This window comes from Stegostoma tigrinum, chromosome 25, assembly GCF_030684315.1.
Source record: "Stegostoma tigrinum isolate sSteTig4 chromosome 25, sSteTig4.hap1, whole genome shotgun sequence".
Classification (NCBI taxonomy): domain Eukaryota; kingdom Metazoa; phylum Chordata; class Chondrichthyes; order Orectolobiformes; family Stegostomatidae; genus Stegostoma; species Stegostoma tigrinum.
In genome coordinates, this window is record NC_081378.1 from 17,377,629 (window position 1) to 17,399,283 (window position 21,655).

At 39.1% G+C, this 21,655-nt stretch overlaps 1 protein-coding gene across 1 annotated transcript in view; it reads left to right on the forward strand.

The window, feature by feature from the left end:
* The window catches only part of snd1 (staphylococcal nuclease and tudor domain containing 1), an 879,367-nt gene that overhangs the window by 91,146 nt on the left and 766,566 nt on the right, over positions 1-21,655 (forward strand). The window contains exon 11 of the mRNA XM_048553925.2: positions 19,341-19,427. Within this exon, the coding sequence (XP_048409882.1) occupies positions 19,341-19,427 (87 nt within the window). The remainder of the gene's footprint in view (positions 1-19,340; positions 19,428-21,655) is intronic.

Sequence of the window (21,655 nt, forward strand, 5' to 3'; positions counted from 1 at the left end):
AGGGTTCAGAGGAGGTTTACCAGGATGCTGCCTGGACTGGAGGGCTTATCTTATGAAGAGAGGTTGACTGAGCTCGGTCTCTTTTCATTGGAGAAAAGGAGGAGGAGAGGGGACCTAATTGAGGTATACAAGATAATGAGAGGCATAGATAGAGTTGATAGCCAGAGACTATTTCCCAGGGCAGAAATGGCTAGCACGAGGGGTCATAGTTTTAAGCTGGTTGGTGGAAAGTATAGAGGGGATGTCAGAGGCAGGTTCTTTACGCAGAGAGTTGTGAGAGCATGGAATGCGTTGCCAGCAGCAGTTGTGGAAGCAAGGTCATTGGGGTCATTTAAGAGACTGCTGGACATGCATATGGTCACAGAAATTTGAGGGTGCATCCATGAGGATCAATGGTCGGCACAACATTGTGGGCTGAAGGGCCTGTTCTGTGCTGTACTGTTCTATGTTCTATGTTCTATGTTCTATAAACAGCTGTAAATCTGTTTTAACCGCTCTTGTTGACCAAAAAACAAAAAAGCTTAAAAAAAAACTAAGCTTGTCGCTGTGTTGATTTAAGTTTGAGGGTAAGCTGAAGCAGAGTCCTACAAGTATCATCTTCAAAATAAATAAATTTTGAAGATGTCTAGATTGTTCTTCTCCATTTAACTATGTTATCATTATAAGGTATTGGCTGCACTAGCAAACTTTTCTGTAACTGCACTAACATATTTCGCTGGAAATTTTTGCTTCTTGATCGTCCAACTGGTTGTGATAGATCCAGTGGCATGAAATCAATATTTAGTTGTAGCTTTCTTCTTTCTCTCACTGTCAATTTGAGAATGTCATTGTTGCTGTAATGGTTGTCTCCTTTTGCTGTATTGTCTGCTTTGGTTATCCCTTATCTACATTGCTCTCCAAATCAAGTATAGCCTAATATTATAGCAGATTATTCATGGGACTCCAGTTTTGAATCTTCACATTTTAAATTGCTGTCTAGATGAGATTTTAGATAATTCTGGTCTGATGTAGGAGTTCTTGAATCATCCAGATATTATTTTGAGACCCTTGAGAGACAAATGCTGGATATTGCTGAACTGTATTAGTAAATCAATTGATTAAACAGATTTTGGGAAATGAGTTCATTACTTTAGTAAGTTAGTTATTTAAAGTAGTGGTAGTTGCCATAGTCCTGGAGGATTATGGGTCTGTTGGGCTGCTGTGTCATAGAGAGACAACTGGTGGTGACTTTAACCTGATGATCACTGCACCTCAGACAAGGTCGAGAAGGCGGGTCCTTCACAATGCCCTTCGGAGTGGGAATTGAACCCGGTGGTAATGCCTGTATCTCAGGGCCAGAAGGTTTAGCTTCAAGTCAGACATGTTAGCTTGTGACAAAACATACCTGAACAAGTTGGTTTTAAAAAATTGATGCCAGTATTTTCTTGGTGTTGTTTATGAACATGTTATTTCATCAGCTTACTCAGTCTATACAGCAGAAGTTTGGTTCTGGAAAGATACTTGTGATCCATGCTGATAAATTTGATTTTCAGCTCAACTGGCCAATCTCTATCATAATAATATGAATGGGATTATTTGGAGGTCAAGCCTTTGTCCTAATATGTTGATGGTGTGCAATGTGGAAAAATCAGGTAGGAGTCCAAGTGCAGCAAATGGATCTTATTTCAGCTCACTGCTGACTATCATGAAAAGGTACTGATTAGAAGAATGTATTTAGCTTTATAATTAGAGCCGTAGAGTGATAGAGGTCTGCAGCACAGGAAAGCACAGTTCACTTGATCGAGTCTACGCTGATCAAAAACAAGCACCTGACTATTCTCTTTCCATTTTCCAATAAATTTTTTTTAGAATTTAACCTATTTTCTTAAATGGCAGAATGGGGGAGAGTTGAGTTGAGGTCATCTGATAATTGTAAATAAAAACAGAAGCCTCCAATCTGTTATAGCGTGAATAGAGGCTCCCTTCTAATAATTAAATCAGTAACACCCAGAGAAACTTGCCTCGCCTAATCTGTTAAAAGGAGTGGTTAAATGAAAGAAAATCCCAGATATATATTTACTTATTTTATTCTGTGAATATTTATTTTACCCTAACAGTAAACAGATTAACAGAACTTATAAGAAATTGAACAGTTCCCCTCTAACTACTAACTGTTCCCTGACTTGAACAAAATTCTACTGGTATTCTGTTTCCATAATCACAAGCCCCACTTATAAACCCAAGCAATAAGAAAACTAAATTAAAACTTTGACAGTCTAAGTTTGTACAGGGTGTCTCTTCTGGATTGTTCTACCTTTCTCTGCCTCTCTGGTCATAAATGCCTTTCTTCCACTGATCCTGCTGCCAGGGATGTTTTCTCTGAATTCATCTGTGAGGACTTCTAGCTAGAAGTGTTGTGGTACTTTTTAATGGGTACGTCTAGCTTTTTCAAAGAGCTTAGTGATTTCTGTGTGAGCTAGATGTTTATTCCTCAGATAGCGGCATGCTTTCCCCCGATTTTTCATATCAATTTTCTTAGAATAGCATTGGTGTGAAGTTGTCAAAACTGTCAGATTTAAATTCAGTTGGTTTTCAACCTCTAAGTGCTTGGTTAAAATTGACTGATATCCAAGCTGGTTGCCAAAACAGCAAAACAAGCCTAAGATTTCCAGTTACGCAGCCAACTTGATACATGTTTGTTTCAGAACTGTCTGTACCTCTTCAGCTGCTTAAAGACACATGTTTAGACCTTATTTTCATTAGAATTCATGTATATGCATTTAGCTTTATTTCGCCATCCTGCAGATCTCCAAGCTCAGAGCTATTTTACCTTTTAAAGGAACCACGCGTGCTGCTCTTCTCTCCGCGCCCCCCCCCCCCAACCCCCGACCGAGCCATCCCATTAGTTTTATAAATGTTCTAGCTTCCTCCTTTCCAAATCACGAGTACTGTATACAACTTCATAACATAACCAGCCTGTTCAGAGGTGTTATTACACACTACCTGGAGCAAGTGGGACTTGAACCCAGGTCTCATGGCTCAGGGGTACTCCTTGACATCACAAGGGCCTTTGCCCACTTTCTAACATTTGACCCGTAGCCTTGTATGACCTGGCATCGTAAATGCACATCTAATTACAGTTTAAATGTTATGAGGATTTCGATGTCTGTCTACCACCCATCATACACAGAGAGTTTCAGATGCCCACCAGCTTCTGAGAGAAAATTTCCTCATCTCCTCTAACACTTCTGTCCCTGGTCTTAAATCTATGCCCCTTGTCATTAATCCCTCCACCAAGGGAAATGTTCTTTCCCATTAATATTATTTATGCCCTTTATTAATTTTATACATCTCAGATATATTCTCCCTCAGTCTCTATGCTCCAAGGAAAACGAACGCCAGCTGATTCAATATTACATCATAAATAAAAGTCACCAGTCTAGGCAACGTCCTAGTAAATCTCCTCTGCACCCTTTCCAGTACAATCACATTCATCCTATAATATGGTTTCCAAAACAGAATATTCTAGTCTTAACCAACTTTTGATATGAGTGCTTTAAACTCTATTCCTTGGCTAATAAAGGTGAATGTCCCATATACTGCCTTTAACTATATTCCTTTATCTCGTTACCCTGCTGCGTTATGGGTTAGTAGACATTGTTCACCAAGGTCCCTGTGATCCATAATGCTTCCTGCATTTATAATTTATTCTCCTGCCTTGATTTCCCCCAGTCCCCCACCCCCCCAAGTGCTTCACCTTGCACTGATCTAGAGTGATGTATTTCATTTGCATCATTATCCCATATAGTGAGTGTTGTGCACCAGATTTTAAAAAAGTTGTAAACCTGTTCACTCCCATCTTAGATTAAATATAAATTGGTCTGTTGATTTCATTGACTTTGACTAGTTATTGTTCTGCCATTCAGAGGATAACTTTTGAACTGGCATACAAAATTGTACTGCTCATGTGATGAGGCACTTTGATTCGACCACTCGATCATTATCTGATTTTCTGAGCTCCAAATCTTGCTGATATGAAAAGACTATGCTAAATGAAACTGTCAATTTTAGTTTCTCAATTTAAAGAGATGGTGTGTTCATGTCTCAATTTAATTCTTTCTGCAGTGAACACAGTCTGAACCTTATTCTGAAATCTTTGTAACAGTCTTTATGCACATACATGAATTCTGATGATAAATAAGATCTGAACAGGTAATGTGTGACTTCTCAGAATGAATGGTTTATTTCAAGTGAGGAGCGTTCAGCTATTAAAGTACATGACAATTGCTACCACTGTTGAGTCCCAAGCACAACTAGTGACAACAAGATTGCCGCAAATTATCTTTATCGTGAAAGTTTGTTCGCCTTGCGTCTTGTGACAAACAACCGCCCCTAGCCCTGGCTATGCTACATAATATCCTAAGATTGCTAGACCAGCTCTAATACCAGTTTGGTGGTGTTAGGTTTAACGAAAGCACTTGCACGTTTGTGGCAAGTTGGGAATTACAGGAACTGTCGGAATTGTTCAGGTTAATGTGAAGGTAATGTTGGCTGTAAGATAATTTATAGGTTTTATAGTTATAATTGTTCAAACAATTGGGTGTAATTTTGTGTATGGCAAAAAAGTGCCTTGTGCTTTTTTTTTGAGACTCAGGACAACAGACTTTGTTCTTTCAGATCGTAAGCAATGTCAGTTAGCTTTGCCAATACCAACTGTGCCAATGCAAATCCTGATAAAATGGTAAAATTCCAATTAAATGGAGGCAGCGGGGAGTAGAGTTTGATAATGAAGGTGATTAAGTGGGTTTTTGTATGAATGCTTGAGTGAAGCAACTTGATTTTCTTTTCTAATTGTACCTCACTAATGAGTTCTAATAACTTGGGCTCTAATAATGTTGCTAATAAATAAGTCTATTAACATTGTAATGTTATATATGATCAGTGGTGCAAAACCAAGCTACTCGCTGTTTTAGTTGCTTGTTGGACTTCATCCACATGAAAGAAAACCAGAACAAGATTCCTTTTGATTTTAAATATAGTAAGTAATTGTAATTAAAGTTAGTTGTGAAAAGGGGTGTCAGAGGAATGGAGGGCAGCTAATGTGGTGTCATGATTCAAAAGGGTAGTAGGGATAAACTGGAAGCTCAGACCAGTAGTCTAACGTCACTGATTGGGAAACTGTTGGTGGAGGGAGAGAAATTGAATACAAGGTCAGGTAAGTTGAGGTGGAGCTGTACAAAACATGAGGCAGGGCACAGCTGGTGTGCAATTCTGATTGCAATACTAAAAGTTGGATGTAATTGTGCTTGAGTGGGTGCAGAGAAGATTCACCAGGATGTTGGCTTTAAGCATTGCAGGCATAGAAAATTGAATGACATGGATAGGGTGGAAAGAAAGAAACTTTTCCCTTTGTAAAGGGGTCAATAAACATGGGCCATAGATTTAAGGTAAGCAGAAGGTTTAGGGAGGTCTTGAAGGAATAAACGTCAGAGGCCGTGGTATATTTGGAACTCATTGCCTGAAATGATCTTAGGACAGGAATCTTCTCAACATTTTAGTAGTATGTGGTAGTAATTTGAAAAGCTATAGCACTCAAGTATACAGGCCAAATGCTAGAAAATGGGACTATAATATATGACTTGTCTGGACCCAGTGGATGAACAGGCAGCTTTCTGTGATATAAAATTCTGTGTATTTTTTTTTAAATGTAGTTTTGTTGAGATTTTGGAAGACCTACTTTCATGTCTCTTCCACCCCCCCCCTGCTATTTACCCAGCTAAATTGGTTTGTTTATCTCAATGATGGAGTTCACTGGTACATTGGCACAGAGCTGGATTTATTGTGCAAGTGTTGGGGACTGACTCTGATACAAGTTATATATAATCTGAATTAAGATGCTGTCGACACAAAAAAACTTCAGTGGAGAATGAGAAGTGTAGTTATGACAAACAATGCTTCTGCAAGCCATTCCCCAGGCATAATTTATTTGCGACCTAAATTCGCTGCACCTTGGTGCTTCTGAAAGACTGACCTGTTTTGAATCTTGCATTGGCAGCCCCTTGAGATGGTTGTCCGAGTATATCAGAGCTGCTTGGAACAAAACTTCACATTTGTCTTTTAAGGGAAATGTTCTTTCTACCCTGTATATGTCCTCTGCATACTATCTTACTCGTGGCATGCTATTGTGAATTTGTGTGCAGTGTAAAGACTGCAGCTTTCCATTTATGATGGTACTAATGCTAGGTATTTTGGGAATCAAAAATAAGAGCTAGTATGGTTTGCGAGGCCCTGGTGAGTGACGAGTATAGGTGTACAGCTTTCTTCCTGCTGCTGTATTTTTCATTCTAGTTGTTTATCACACATTCTGAAGTGCATGGGCCAGACCACGGTTCCATCAAACTAATGTTAAGTGGCAGTAGGAACAGAGGATTAGTTCGTGTACTCTGTACAATAATTTATCTGAATTTTCTCTTCTGTCAGCAAAGGTAGTTTTATGTAAGCTGTGAATAATTTCTCTTCTGTGTGCAGAATCTGTATACTGCAATACACACCTTGTTTGCTTTTTTTGTATGTTAATAGGTATACTTTAAGAGGAGTTACTGATGTTAAAATGGCCTCCAGGTTTGCTTGTTAAAAATACCTACTTTAAGTTTTTCTTCCGAAGAACTAAATTGAAATGTTGCTTTATAATTCACTTATATATAATCCATATCTCTGAGTTCCCAATTTAAGATGGAAGCCCTCTAAAACATGACTGAGTCATGGCACACCTATTTTTTGAGGTGAAAATTATACGTGAGAAACTGCTGAAGTTTTAGTTGGTCTATAATTACAGAATTAAGTAACTACCTGGGATAGTACAGGAGAAAGAAGTAGGACAAAACAAAATTGCCTCCTTGCATGAGAGTTATTCAATAATGTTGGGGAAATTTGGAGCTAGAGGTACTGCCCATAGCTGAAATCTCTTCAGATCGCCGACAAGATCATCCTCTTCAACCTTCTCCTTTCCTGCACATTTTTCTGTGGACTTTGAGTTCACTAAACGTGGGACGGTAATTTTTGCTGCTGGCCACGGGAGCTTTAGGTTGACGTTGTGTGTATGACCCATTGGGATCTGATACAGATTATTGACATCATTGGTGCTTTGCTAGAGCTTTGGATTTGTTTTTCACATTGTTCTAAGGTGATAGCGGCACAGTGGCTCAGTGGTTAGCACTGCTGCCTCTCTGTCGGGGACCTGGGTTCAATTCCACCCTTGGGCAACTGTGTGGAGTTTGCATGTTCTCCCCATGTTTGTGTGGGTTTCTCCCGGGTGCTCCGGTTTCTTCCCATTGTCCAAAGATTTGCAGGCTAGGTGGATTGGCCATGCTGTGTTACCCATAGTGTTCAGGGATATATAGATTAGATGTGTTATGTGGGGATGGGACTAGGTGTGATATTCTGAGGGTCGGTGTGGACTTGTTGGGCCAAAGGGCCTGTTTCCACACTGTAAGGATTCTATGATCTATGAAGGTGATGAAGACTTGCCTGTCACTGGTGTGTTCTGGCAAGGACCTGAGTGCTGGTTGCTCATAATGAGCACTTCACTTTTTGTGGTGAAAGGAAGGTGACTTATCTAGTTTGCCATTATCTTTCACCATATTTTTTCTGTTGACTACCTGCTGTCAGTGAAACTTACAATGTTGATCCAACATATATTCCCTTTCCTACTGATGTATCACCACTGCTCTTTTGGGGGGATGTGAACATAAAGGGAGATTGTAGTGAATGTAGTCAATGAATAGATAGTTTCCAATGATACACCATTTCATCATAGATATCGTGATCATCAGATTTCAAATTAATCGTCAAGCAAGTAGTCTGACAATTCTGAGTTGCTGGATCACAGTTATAGTTGAATATTAGGGAGAGGAAGAGAGGATGTAATCAAAAGATTTGCAGGCTGCTTCAGGGTCTATACACTAATAACTTAATAATTGTCATTATTTCTCTATTTCCCCATTTACAGCTTTTAGAAAAATGTCAGGCAGAATTGCTTTAAATTGTTTGTGCAAATATTTAACAGACAATAAATAACCTAATTCGTAGTTCTCTTTCAATATGCTTTTGTATGCCAACTACTTAGTTATTTTAGGCTCTAAAAAAACCCATGTTAAGCTATTTTCTCTTTCTTTGCTAAGTACATGTGGAAAAATAGTTTGAAATATTTTGGACTTAATGGGTGATATTAACAGTTGGAGAAATAGATCTCTATAAGGCTTTCTGTGCCAGCAAAAAAAAATTCAAATGGAGTAACAGAAACACACTCTGCATTAGAAATGTGCCTCAAATGTAGCCTTAAGAACTGCTGTTTTACAGTTGTAATATTTGTTGGGAACAGACACGGACAGGCAGAACAAGGAATATACCCAAGAAGGAATGGTGTAAATACAATCTAAGGAATGGGGCGTGTCGCATTTGCCTTTGCCATCAAAGGCAGATGAGCACAATCGCAAGAATTTTCTTGAGAGTAGCATAGCAATAGTGGGCTCACAGGAAAATTGTAGGTCGATTGGCTAGTTGTTGATCAGATGTTGTTGGAGGCTTTGTTTCAATTCTAGTAATTTCAGAAAATAGAAATTTATAATTAGCACAGGAAAAGTATGAGTTCGTACACAGAAGGAAGCTGATTTTTGGCAGAAGTAAGGAATTTTTGCTTTCCCCTTTCCAATAAACTGCAAAAGCAAGGTTTAAGTAAGCAAAGTTAAACTAAAGTTCATAGTAAGTTGAAGGGCAATTCATTCAAGAGGAATGCCCATCCTGTGTTGTCAAGAGCTGTGGACACTTGACAGGATCTACTTGAGCCCCTGTGCAGCTTGATTAGCAGCTGAAGCAACTCACGTGCATCTGAGAGACAGAACTATCTGTACATACCTTGTTCAAAAAGGTGTAATCATGGATGCCACTGGTTGGTCACGTGAGATAAGGTGAACAGCGTGAGTTCATGAACAAGTGGCGATCGTACTTTTACGATAGCCATGGAAAAGGATAGGTGCATATAGCAGGATAAGGTTTTTAATTGGGAGACGGTAATTATAATTGTTAGGCAAGAACTGGGTAACAAAATGGGAACAGATGCTGTCAGGGAAGAGCAGTACAGAAATGTGGAGATTGTTTAAGGATTGCATACTGCATGTGCTCGATATGTTTGTCCCTAGCAGGCAGGGAAAATGCGGTCGACTGTAAACGTAATTTGTGTACTGAGCCCAAAGAGATAGGAGAGGTCCTTAATTAACACTTTTCTTTTGGTATGCATTACTGAGGGGGACCTAGTTGCAGAGGAGGACGGTGTGAAATAGGCTGGTAGGCTATAGGAGGTCGATGTTAGTAAGGAAGATGTACTAGAAATTTTGAGGAACTTGAAGATAGAGCAGTTCCTCGGGTCTGGGATTTGTCAGAGGATTCTATGGGAAGCAAAGGAAGAGATTGCAGTGTCTTTGGCGATGATCTTTTCATCCTGGCAGTGAACTGGTATAGTGTTGGAAGATTGGAAAGTGGCAAACGTTGTTCAAAAAAGGGAATAGAGAGAACTCTGGAAATTACAGGCCAGTTAGTCTTGCGTCAGTGGTGGGAAAATTATTGGAAAGGGCTCCGAGAGAGAGGATTTATGATCACTTGGATAGGCATAGTTTGATTTGTGGTAGTCAGCATGGATTTGTGAAGGGTAGATGATGCCTCAGAAACGTTCTTGAATTCTTTGAAGAGGTGACTAAACGTGGGGATGAAGGTAGAACAGTGAATGAGGTACAAATGGATTTAAATAAGGCGTTTGAGGTTCCCCATGGCAGACTCATGCAGAAAGGAGGCATGGGATCGGGGGAAATGTGGCAGATTGGATTCAGGATTGGCTGACCCTGAGAAGACAAAGGGAGGTAGTGGTAGAAAATATTCAACATGGTGCTCTGTTATGAGTGGTGTACTACAAGGATCTGTTCTGGATCCCCTTCTATTTGTGATTTTTGTAAATGATTTGGATGTGGGATGGAAGGGTGGGGTAGTAAGTTCACAGATGATACAAAGGTGGGTTGAGTTGTGGATAGTACGGAGGGCTGTTCTTCATTACAAAGGGACATGCAGAGTTGGGCTGAGAAGTGGCAGATGGAGTTTAACCCTGAACAGTATGAGTTGATTCATTTAGGGAGGACGAATTTGAAAGCAAAATACAGGGTTAACAGATTGTTGGCAGTGTGGAGGAGCAGAGGAATTTCAGGTTTCATGTCTACGGTGCCCTGAAATCTGCCACCCAGGTGGATAGAGTTGTTAAAAAGTCGTTTGGTGTGTTAGCTTTCATTAATAGAGGGATTGAGTTCAAGAGCCGTGAAGTTATGCTCCGCTACACACAAACCTGACCCGGCCATATCTGGAGTGTTGTGTCCAGTTCTGGTTGCCTCATTACAGGACAGATGTGGAATCATTGGAAAAGGTGCAGAGGAGATTTACCAGGATGTTGCCTGGGATGGAAAGAAGGTTTTACAAGGAAAGGTTGAGCGCTAGAGCATTTCTCTTTAGAATGCCGAAGGATGAGAGGTGATTTGATAAAGGTGTACAAAATGAGCAGAGGTATAGATAGACAACCAGAGACACACTTCTAGGGTGGAGGTAGCTATTACGAGAGGGCATAGTTTTAAAGTGAGTGGCACTAGATATAGGGGAGATGTTAGAGGTGGGTTCTTTATTCAGAGTGGTCGGGATGTGAAACGCATTGCCAGAGAGGGTAGTGGAGTCGGTCTCATTAGGGGCATTTAAACGGCTATTGGTGGGCATATGGATGATGGTATACGGTAGGGGTGAAGGTTAAATAGACCATTGTGGGCTGAAGAACTGTACAGGCCCTATGTTCTATGTTTAACAAGGTTGAATAATTTGGATAATTATGAAGTTATTCACTTGGAAAACAAAAATAAGGCAGCAGGTTACCACCTCTGGTTGTAAATTGGGAGAGGGGAGTGTGCAACAGGACCTGGGTGTCCTTGTGTGCTATTTGCTGAAGGTAAGCATGCAGATGCAGCAGGCAGTAAAGAAGGTAAATGGTATGTTGTCCTTAATTGTGAGAGCCTTTGAGTACAGGAGCAGCCACCCCCTTTATAGGAAAAATCAAATCGAAGGGGGCAGATTTTAAAACAGTGAAATTGTGAAGGTAGGATTAACCCAGGCCTTAAAGAGAGAATAGGATCGTCTTTAAAAAGCAAAAAATATATACTGCTGCAGGTTAGAGGCAGGGAAGTGGCAGTAGATTGGGTCTTGATAGCTGAACAGCTCATATATTTGTCCAGAAGCCATTGGACTACCAATGGATTGCAGTTTTAAACATGGCCGGCTGAAATGTCTCCTGCGCTGTAACCATTGAAATGCAAGAAAACTAGGTTTTTTCGGCTGCCTTTAGATCACTGTGTTGTACAGGCTATCAGAAGTAATTTTGAGTTCATTCAGATTTGCCTGATAAACATTTGTGGTTGGATGAACAAGGAAAGACAAAGGAGTGAAATACAGTAAGGGGGATGTTTATTTTAAACACAATTATAGTTGTGGGGTGGGGAGGTTGGATGAACAGATCTTGACAAACAATAAAAGCTCATATTTTCAGTTGAGAAAACAGTTATAGTGTCATCTGTTCTGAATAGTCATTGGTAGATGCTTCTTTGCAATCTCATCCCACCTGCTACTGAAGTGTCATAACGTCCCTAAGCAAGTTGGTTAGAAAAATATCTGTGTTTAGGTCTCTTGTTGTACTGTAGTGGTGTCCTGACCTTAGAGCCAGGAAACTTGAGTTTAAATCATAACTGCTGCAGGGGTATGTGATAACATCTCCAAACAGGTTTATTAAAATGTAGCTGTATGCATTTACTATCAGTGCTGGGTCAGATTATCCACCAATATAAAAACTCATGATGTGTAGTGGTAGTGTTCCTCCTTCTTGACCAGGAGCCTTGGGCTCAAGACCCACTTGCTCCAAAAGTGCATATCAACATCTTTAATAATCAAAATGCTTAACAGAAACCACTCATCCCAAAGGATGCAACTTCAGAAGATCTTATTGCCTGGATATAAACAATTTTCTTCGAATGTAACAAATTAAGCTCCTAATTGCAGGCCTTGCTGAATAAGATTTGAAGCTTTCAAAAGGACTTGAAGCAACACATGTTTTTGATTGTATTAAATAACTATCGGTTTCATTATCAGTAATGGAGTTATGTGGCATGTCACATAAAATGGTAGAATTTGTATTTCCAGTGATTCTGAAGCTAGGAATATTTCTGTCTGACTTTTAACATGGACTGTCATTTCTGCTTCGTTGATGTTGCAGACTTTTAGATTTAATTATTGTCTTATCTTTATTTGTGGTCTGTAATTCACTAAAGTTAGTGTACGTTACTGTACAATCTGTTTTCTTGGAGGTTGCCAATTTACAGTGAACTGTTATGGTAAAATAGTTTCGAGCTGCAACCTGTTTCCTGCCTCCAGTCTCCCCACCTGTCAAGAACTTTGACTTAAAGCACTAACAGCCAACTTTATTTTATTTGTTCATGGAATGAGGCTCTTGCTGACAAGGCCAGTATTTATTACCCATCCCTAATTGCCCAGAGGACAATTAAGAGTCAACCACGTTGCTGTGGATCAGGAGCCACAAGCAGATTTCCTTCCCTAAAAGGCCTTAGTGAACCAGATGAGTTTTTCCAACAATTGGCAATGGTCATCAACAGAGTCTTAATTCTAGATTTTTTTTTTGAATTTGAATTCCACCATCTGCTGTGGCGGGATTTGAACCCGGGTCTACAGAACGTTATCCAGGTCTCTAAATTAACAAGCTAGTGATAATGCTACTAGGCCTCTTTCTCCTGCGTTCTAATATAGCAAGTTTCCTGATTTGTAATCAGAGGAGAGCAAGTTGGGAATCAGGGAAATCTTCTGGTTGGAGTCCTACCAGACACACAAGATAGTTGTAGTTGTTGGAGGACATACCTGCAGGAGTTCCTCATGATGGTGTTATTGGCCCAACCATCTTCAGTTTAATCAATAACTATCCCTCTGTTGAAAGGGCAGAAGTGAGAATGTTTGCTGTATGCATAATGTTTTGGACCATTTGTGATGACTGCGATGCTGAAACAGTCTATATTCAACTGCAGCAAGACCCATAATGGTTCAGAAAGGCAGCTCGCCACCACTTTCTCAAGGGCAACTGTGCTAGGGTAATTAAAGGTGACCTTGGCAGTGACACCCATGAAAATTCATACACGATTCTCTTTTTAAAAAAAGGAGACTTCTGCAAACAACAAATTTTTTTGCCAGGTCTTGCAGGATTCTGCTCTGCTGTGGATGTTTGATAATTTCACAAGATCTGCCTCGTAACTCAAGACTGACTCAAATCGCTGGTTTACAAAAATACTCCAGAAAGGTTACTGTGCTGTGTTCTTGCACTTGGACAAGTGCTTTGGTCTCGGATCTAACTGGAGTTTTGTAAGTCTCAAATCCTGTTGTTGAAGAATTTTTACACATGATGTTTTCTGAAGCTGCTTTTCCTTTTGCCTTGACCTGAGAAATTGTTTCAATAGAGGAATTAAGATAATGCCCAGGATCAGAATTCTTCCATAAAAGTAATGCAAACCCTAATCTGGGAATGGGTTTTCTCTATTTGGCTGCAGTTGAACACGAGGTATCTGTTCATCTCTTAAGTAATACTGCACCAGTCTTCAAGAAGTGAGAACAAGATTAAGCTCTGTTCAAACAACCTACCTTGTTCTACCGGCAAAGACGAAGGATGACCACTTAGGTGAAGTAGAAGAGTTTGCCTTGTATATAACCCAAACTTAACAAGGACTCACTAGATTTCAGTAGGAAAGGGAAGCCATCATATTATTGCACAGTTTTATATCTTTTGCTGATGGCTCAATACCAGACTGATTAGAAGGTAAGTATCATGGAAAAGCATCTTAAAGGCCAGTGCGATTGAATGTTTTTTAAAAAGTGATGGCTCTGAATATGTTGGGAACCAATCCTATTCCTTTCATTATTTGATAGTGTAGTAGCACGAGGAATCTTCTTGGACCCTTTTGAGCTTGGACTGTAAGCATATAATTTGTTAATTTGTTTCCAAAATTGTTACCTGGTCAGTTGCTGGCTTGTAAAGGTATGACAGTGTCCATTTGATGGTGTAACCGAGATGTCCTTGTAATTTACGGTAAAATTGCAAACTTAGACCCAGGTTTCTGAGCATTTTTGTTTATTGTTCATTAACATAAAAGTGCCTTCTGAAATTATGCCTAGAAGTCTTGAATGATTATATTCAAAACATCATCTTAATCATTGAAGAAACTATCAAAAGTAGCATTTTAAATGCGTGGTAATGGAAGTATTGCAAATATATAACTTTGCTGACCTTAGGATGTATGATGCATTTCACAACCAGTAAAGGAAGTGTATTCACAAAGCAAACACAAGATGATTTAAACTCTTGTTTTGACAAATATTGTATCGTTTTTTTTCAAGGAATTCCTCACAAAACAAGCGTGTCAACAGTGTGAAATTTTCATGTTGTACAAAGCTGCATGACTGGCTGAAAACCAGGTTCAGCTGCAATTTTCTTAGCCCACTCACCCAAAAAATAATAGCCCTGGGTCAGCAGTCGGAATAATGCCCTGCTTGAGACACCCAATCCAGATTTTTGGTGCATATGTGATTACCAGTTGATGCCAAGTTAAAGCATGTGGATATTTGTTATATTTTTGGCTAAATGGATTTTGTGACAATAAACTTATGCTTTTCAAGATTGGTACTGTATTTAAAGGGAAGGAGAGTAATAGTGTATTGGATCTTCAAATCAGGAAATCGTTTCTATGATTAAAAATACCAATTGCAAGTGTGCAACAGAGTGCCTTCTGAAAAAGAAAAATGACTACGCAATTTCAAAACGTTGGAGATATTAAGTTTGCTTCCAGTTTAACATTTTTAGATCTGTTTCAATAAATGCTGACCAGTCTGGTGTGTATTTCAATTGAAAATTTAGAATTTTGAGATTTATAGCTGTCTTGTTAATTAAATAGGTGGGATTGAGAACCTTTTAGCCTTTTAAAACCTCTGTCCTTTATAATAGTCAGAATTCTAAACTTTTTGTTGTCTTGTTTTCTGATTGCTTTCTTTTACTTTCAGGTAGAGCTAGAAAAAGAAAGTGGAGCTGTTGTGGCATAATTGTAGTACTACAACACAACTGTAGCCAAAACTTAAAATATGCTTGGAGGGGGCTTTTAAATTTCAGTCAAAAATAGCAACACAGGAGATGCTGGTGTCAGTCACCCCTTGACAATGCTGCTACTTCACGTTGAGCTGTTATGATGTCATTACCATCCTTCCCAATATCCTTGCTTCCTTTAACTGACCAGGTTGTCATGACCAAGTTTAGGGCCCCTCAGCTCCTGACCTCGTTACAGCCTTGGTTTAAACATCGTCAAGAGAACTGAGGTGAGTGTGATGACCCTTGACAAAGAGCCCTAGAAAATCCAGAATCAATTAACGGGTGGGGGGCGGGTGGCAAAATCTCTGCTGGTTGGAATCATACCAGCCACACAGGAAGGTGGTTGTGGCTGTTGGAGGTGAGTCATCTCAGCTGCAGGATATCTCAGGAGTTACTCAGGCTGGTGTTCTCGGCTTGGGCATCTTTGGTTGCTTCATTGATGATGTTTGTCCTATCATAAGGCCAGAAGTTGAGGATTTTCACTGAAAATGCAGAATGTTCACCATTTTGTGATCTGAGATATTGAAGCAGTCACTGTTCAACTGCAACAAGATCTGGACAAGATCCAGGCTTGGGCTGACAAGTGGCAAATAACATTTGTGCCACACAAAAGCCAGACTATGACCATGACGGATAGGAGACAATCTAACCACTGACCCTTGACATTCAGTGTGTGACTATCACTGAATCCCCCATCAACAAACTCATCACATAAACATAATCATCACAGTGGCTACAAGACCGGCCAGAATCAGTGAATACTGTGATGAATAACTCAACACCTGACTCCTGAAAGCCTGTGTATTATCGACAAGGCACAAGTCAAGAGTGTATTGGTTCCTTAAGGTAATAAACGAAGAACTAATTCTGTTGCAAAAACTATACCTGTGTAGAAATTATTAACACTGTTTAATATATACAAATATGCCTGATTACCTTTCTTGAAAATAATACATCTAAACACAAAGCACTCAGTTTAATATTCTGGAAATAACTTGGGACAACTGAATTTCCTTTACACACAGGTTAATGGTACTAGGATTTCTCCCTGGGTCAGTTATGACTGGTTGATTTCTGCCTCCCTGGACACAATGATGTAGATTCAGATTTCTCATTTAAGAGCCCTCTACTTGCAGTGATAGGTGTGCCAATGGATTTTCGACTTCTGAAACAACAGGTCCATGGCAGATGTCATTTCCTGGCCCTACAGCCATCCCTGGCACATCTCGATAATGAGGATATCTATGTCAGGCTTCTGACTACTGACTGCTGCTCCGCCTTCAACACTATAATTCCAACTAAATTAATTTCCAGACTGAGACCTAGGTCTCGGCTCTGCCCTCTGCAACTGGATCCAAGACTGTAAGAAACTAAAGTTGTGAATGCAAGCCAACCTCCCATCCATTGACTTGATCTACACTTCTCGTTGCTGTGACAAGGCAGCCAGAATTATCAAAGACACCTCCACCCGATCATACTCCCTCCTAACCTCTTCTCTCAGGCAGAAGATATAGAAGCTCTAATATGTGCCAGCAGATTCAAGAACAGCTGCTTCGCTGGTGTTATCAGACTACTGAATGGACCTCTCTAATTTCAATCTTAAGTTGACCTCGCTTTTGTGCACCTCTTGTAAGCTTCTAGCCATAATCTAGTATCTCCCTGTTTCAAACTCTTGCTCTGTCCAAATACCATATGATTTGAATCACCTTGTATGTTATGATCTGCCTGTACTGCATTCAAAACAAAACTTTTCTGTCTACTAAGGTACATGTGATGACAATAAATAATTCAAAATTCAGTGAAATTGGGGGGGGGAAAGAAGCTCAGTTACTCCTAAATTTGTATTAAGGGGTCATTTTCTGACTGGCAGAATATGACAGGTAGTGCTCTGCATGGATGTCTGCTGGGGCCTCAGCTTTTTGCATGAGAACAAGAGCATGGTAGCCAATATTTCAAATGGCAAGATACATAGGAAAGTGTATTGTAAAGGGGATATGAGGTTGAAGAATGATTATAGATCAGTTGAATGAGGGGGCAAAAGCTGGCAAGTGGAGTTTAATATAGGAAATGTAAAGTTGTTCACTTTTTACGGAAAAATGAAAAAGCGAATTTGCTTAAACTGAGAATGACTGTACAATGCTGTAGCGCACAGTGCTTTACATATTCTACTGCACAAGCCACAAAAAGATAGTACGCAGGTAGAGCAAGAAATTAAGGTTAATGGACTAGTATGCATTTCTACGAAAGGAGTTGAGCTTGAAACATAAGCATGTTATAATGCAGTTTATACAGGGTGTTAGTGAGACCATAATTCAAAAAATTGATCATGGTTTTGATCCTACTTAAGGAAGGATGTGGATGCATTGGAGATGCTTTTTCCAGATATCAAACTAGTAAACTAAGTTGTCTTCTGAGCAGAAGTCAAACAAACTGGCTTGTTTTCATTGGAGCTTGGAAGAGTGTGGATGATTGAAGAATTTAATCTCGCGAATGGTCGAGTCAAGTGGCTGCGCAGGCGATGTTTTCTCTCGCAGGTAAATGGAGAATTAAGAAGCATTGTTTTAGTATTAGATGTCTCTGTTTAAGACAGAGGAAAATTTCTTGTGTAGCTTATTGCAAATTTGGAACTCTGCATCAATGTAGTTGAGGCAGTGCGAATGAGTGTTTTTGAGGCAGAGTTGGAGTGATCCTTGTTAGGCAAGGAAGGTTGGGAGGATATGGCAATGTTGAATTTAAAACCCAAACACATTATCAGCTACGATCTATTGAATTGTGGAGCAGCTCGAGGGGCTGAATGTTCTGCTACTAATCAGTATGTATGTCATTATTCTCTATTTTAAGCAGTATTGTTTATTCTTTTAAAGCGAACAATTTCAATTACTTATTTTCTTCCCCGTTTGCTGGTTTTGTCCCTCCCTTCAAATCTGCAGTGTATGTATGAAGTTTGCTTTCTAACCCCCAGTTGCAGAATTTTGTTGTGGTTCATTACTTCAGAATAAATAAACATACGTATTGGCCTGCTGTTTACAAGTCATGATGCTTACTTGAAGTGTCAATCTTAATTCTGAGTGCTTTCTTGCCTCTTAAGTTGGAAGGCCATTCAAAACTACACTTCAGTCACAATGTTTTGACTAACATTTCAGCACGTCTTAGCACTGCACTACCATGGTATTCTGAGTAATTTCACTTTAGAACTTCTTACTTGACTCTATTATATAAGTAATTCCACTTCAGAACTGCTTAATTGACTGAAGTGTGTCCTGATGCCCAGAGGATGTGAAGAATGCACAACAAATCCATGCTGCTTTTTTTAAAAAAGATAGATGGGTGTAACGTTTGCTATTTTATTGGTAATTTTTCCTTTTATACTGCATTCTTTTGCCTTTGAAATCTAATTTCCCCAGAGAATGGTGGAAACAGAATCATTGAATGTTTTTTAAGGCAGAGGTAGATAGATTCTTGACTAATAAGGGAACTAAAGGGTATTCAGTGGGTGCATGATAAAAGGACGCCAGACCAGTGGCACTTGGATCTCAAGTTTTAAACAAAAAAGAAACTTTCATTTGATGACATATAAAACCTTTGCACTTTGTCACCATATTGAATGTTAATCTTGTTACATCATCCTCCTTACAATCCCAAGTATCCTTTCCAGCATCCTTGCGAGATACTTAGCATTCTTCTTTTCAGAAACGAATGTTGCTGATTCATACTTATGTCGAGGAAGAGGAGGGAAAACAAAGTGTCATTTGACCATTGAAATAATGTATAAATTTAATTTTATTGGCGTAGCTGCTTCAAGTAGTGACTTGCAAGAAGAAAATTCAGTCGTCACAGTGGAGACCACATTACCACTGCTTGCTCCACCTGCTTTAAATAATAATTTAATGGAATTGGGTGACCATATTTTTAAGAAATGAGATTTCAGGAGTCAAAATTCATTAAACGTGTATAAACATCAAGTTTATCTGAGGAATGCTATTTTCTGCCATTTGGATATACTATACATTAATTACTGTTCAAATAGTCATCCATTTGCTCTATGGTTACTCATTAACATTTTAACTAGGGTTTTCTGTTTTCATTTTATGCTTAGGATCGAAGGAAACTGCGGCCTCTCTATGATATTCCTTATATGTTTGAGGCCCGGGAATTTCTGCGGAAGAAATTGATTGGCAAAAAGGTAAGCCTGTAAAAGATTCTAGTTTATCGACTGCTAATTGTTGAAACACGTTTTGCTCTGTGTATTTATGATTGTGATATTGCTGCAAAACTTTTGGCAGTATTGCCATAACTTCCTCTTCATGGCATTCATTGAGATGTTGCTTTCCTGTTTTACTCCTACTGATCTCTGCAGATTTAACTAATTTACCAGTGCCCAGGTCAGCTATAAATGGAGGCTGGTGTTATGGGTTTCTACATAAATGGTTACTTACTGTCTTTTGTTTCCCTCCTACAATACTTTTTTTGAACATGAGTCTTGATAAAATGGGTCAGTGTGTTGGGCATTGTTTACTGGTACTTTACCCATGTGATCATCCTTTGCGTGCAAGTCTAGATTTCGTGGTCAGGTTGAACATATTTTGAGCAGCGAGACAAAAGCAGTAAGAATGATTGTAGTTTCATTTATCCTGACTGAATTTAATACGAGTTAGGATTATGAAGTCATTTGAGATTTTGCAGTTTTGTTGCAAGGGATCAAGAACATGTGTGGATCTTGGACTGCATTTCATCCACCCTTCTGCATAATGAAGCATAGATTTCTGCATAAAGCAGCATTGTACTAGTTGTTCTTCCACAATTTCACAATTAAACACTTGTGTTTCAGGATATTTGTGGAAGGTGGTTTTGCTTAAGTATTGAAATTGAGTGAGTGTATTCCAAAATTAAATATTTAAATTAATTTATTACACTTTACTGAATGAAGAGAAAATTGATTGTATACTGACTGCCGTTCCTGTTTTTCTAGACATGAGAAGGTTTATGCTAACTGAAAAGATTCTGCAAGCTCTGTTCAATGTTAATTGACTCAACATAAAATGTTTTTTTACTGCAGTCTAAAGCTGGTTTGTGATGCTTCTATAACAGAATTACAGCCATAGCATTTTTTATTTGCAAGAGGTTCACAATAACATTGCATACAGCATGGTTTGCCATCAGGTCTGGGTTCCTGAACTGTGAAAATGAATTGTTAAACCAGTTATGTTTTCATTCATTATTTATTTTTTCTATCGTTGCATTTTCCAGTGAGGAGATGGACTTTGACTCTCGAGAGATTGCATCTACCTTGATCATGTTTGATTCATTTCTTGCTGCTGTTCTTGTCTCGATGTTGCAGAAGCTCCTCAAAGGCATTTTGTCTTGATGAAATCATAAATGCCTACTGTTCAAACAAAAATATGCAGTGTCATCAGCTGCTTCATTCTTGGCAAGGGAGCTATTTTATTCATTGAAACAGCTGATGACACTGAATATTTTTCCTCAAACAGTAGGCGGTGATAATTTTATCATGGAAAGTGGCTGGGAGCTATGGGCTTGATCATGAGTGCTGAATTAACCTGAGATGGAGCTTCAGCAATCTGGTCCCCGCTAACTGTGTGAATAAAATTACCCATTTTCTCTCTTCTCCACCACCCATGACTACTGGTTCAGTAATTCCCCTAGTAATTACCTTATCCTTTTGAACAAAAATACATTGCCCTTTTTAAAAGAAAAACAGTTTTGATTTAACAGTTCAGCTGATTTTTCTTAAAGAACATTTTTCTTGTTCAGTGAAGCAGTCATTACCAGTGCAAACAGAAAACAAACATTTAACAGTTTTTGGAGTGATGTAGGCTAATGCCAGATGGAAAACAGACACAGGAAAACTGATCCACCTCTACAGTTGTTGCCTGGGGAATAAAACAGAATGACTGACTATTGTCCACTAATCTGAGCCTATGGCAGCCTCATACTCTTGAAGACAATTAATACACACATGCATATGTATGATGCAAATAAACCTTTCTGCAATTGCTGTTAAGCAGATGTACTACATTAACTTAAATATTGGTTGACTGCTTGCTCAAATTTTGTTTTGGAAAGCTGCCTTATGTTCATTGCTTGAAATCATTTAACATAAACATCTAATTAATATAAAAAGTGTTGAGTTCAAATTCATTGAATTTTTTTATTCCTTATACTCATCAGTTAAAATCTTTTGTATAATTTTGGGCCATTTTGAAACATGGATGGAAGCTGGAAAAGGATGTAAAGTGAGTGAATGGGCAAAACTGTTGACTTGTGGAGTACAACTGGGGATGTACAACTCTAACTGCTCAGGATCTAGAAAAGCCAAATTAGAGTATTTTCTCCGTAGAGGAAGTCTAAGAGCTGTGAAGGAGCTATGGTTTGTTTGTACAGAGATCATTA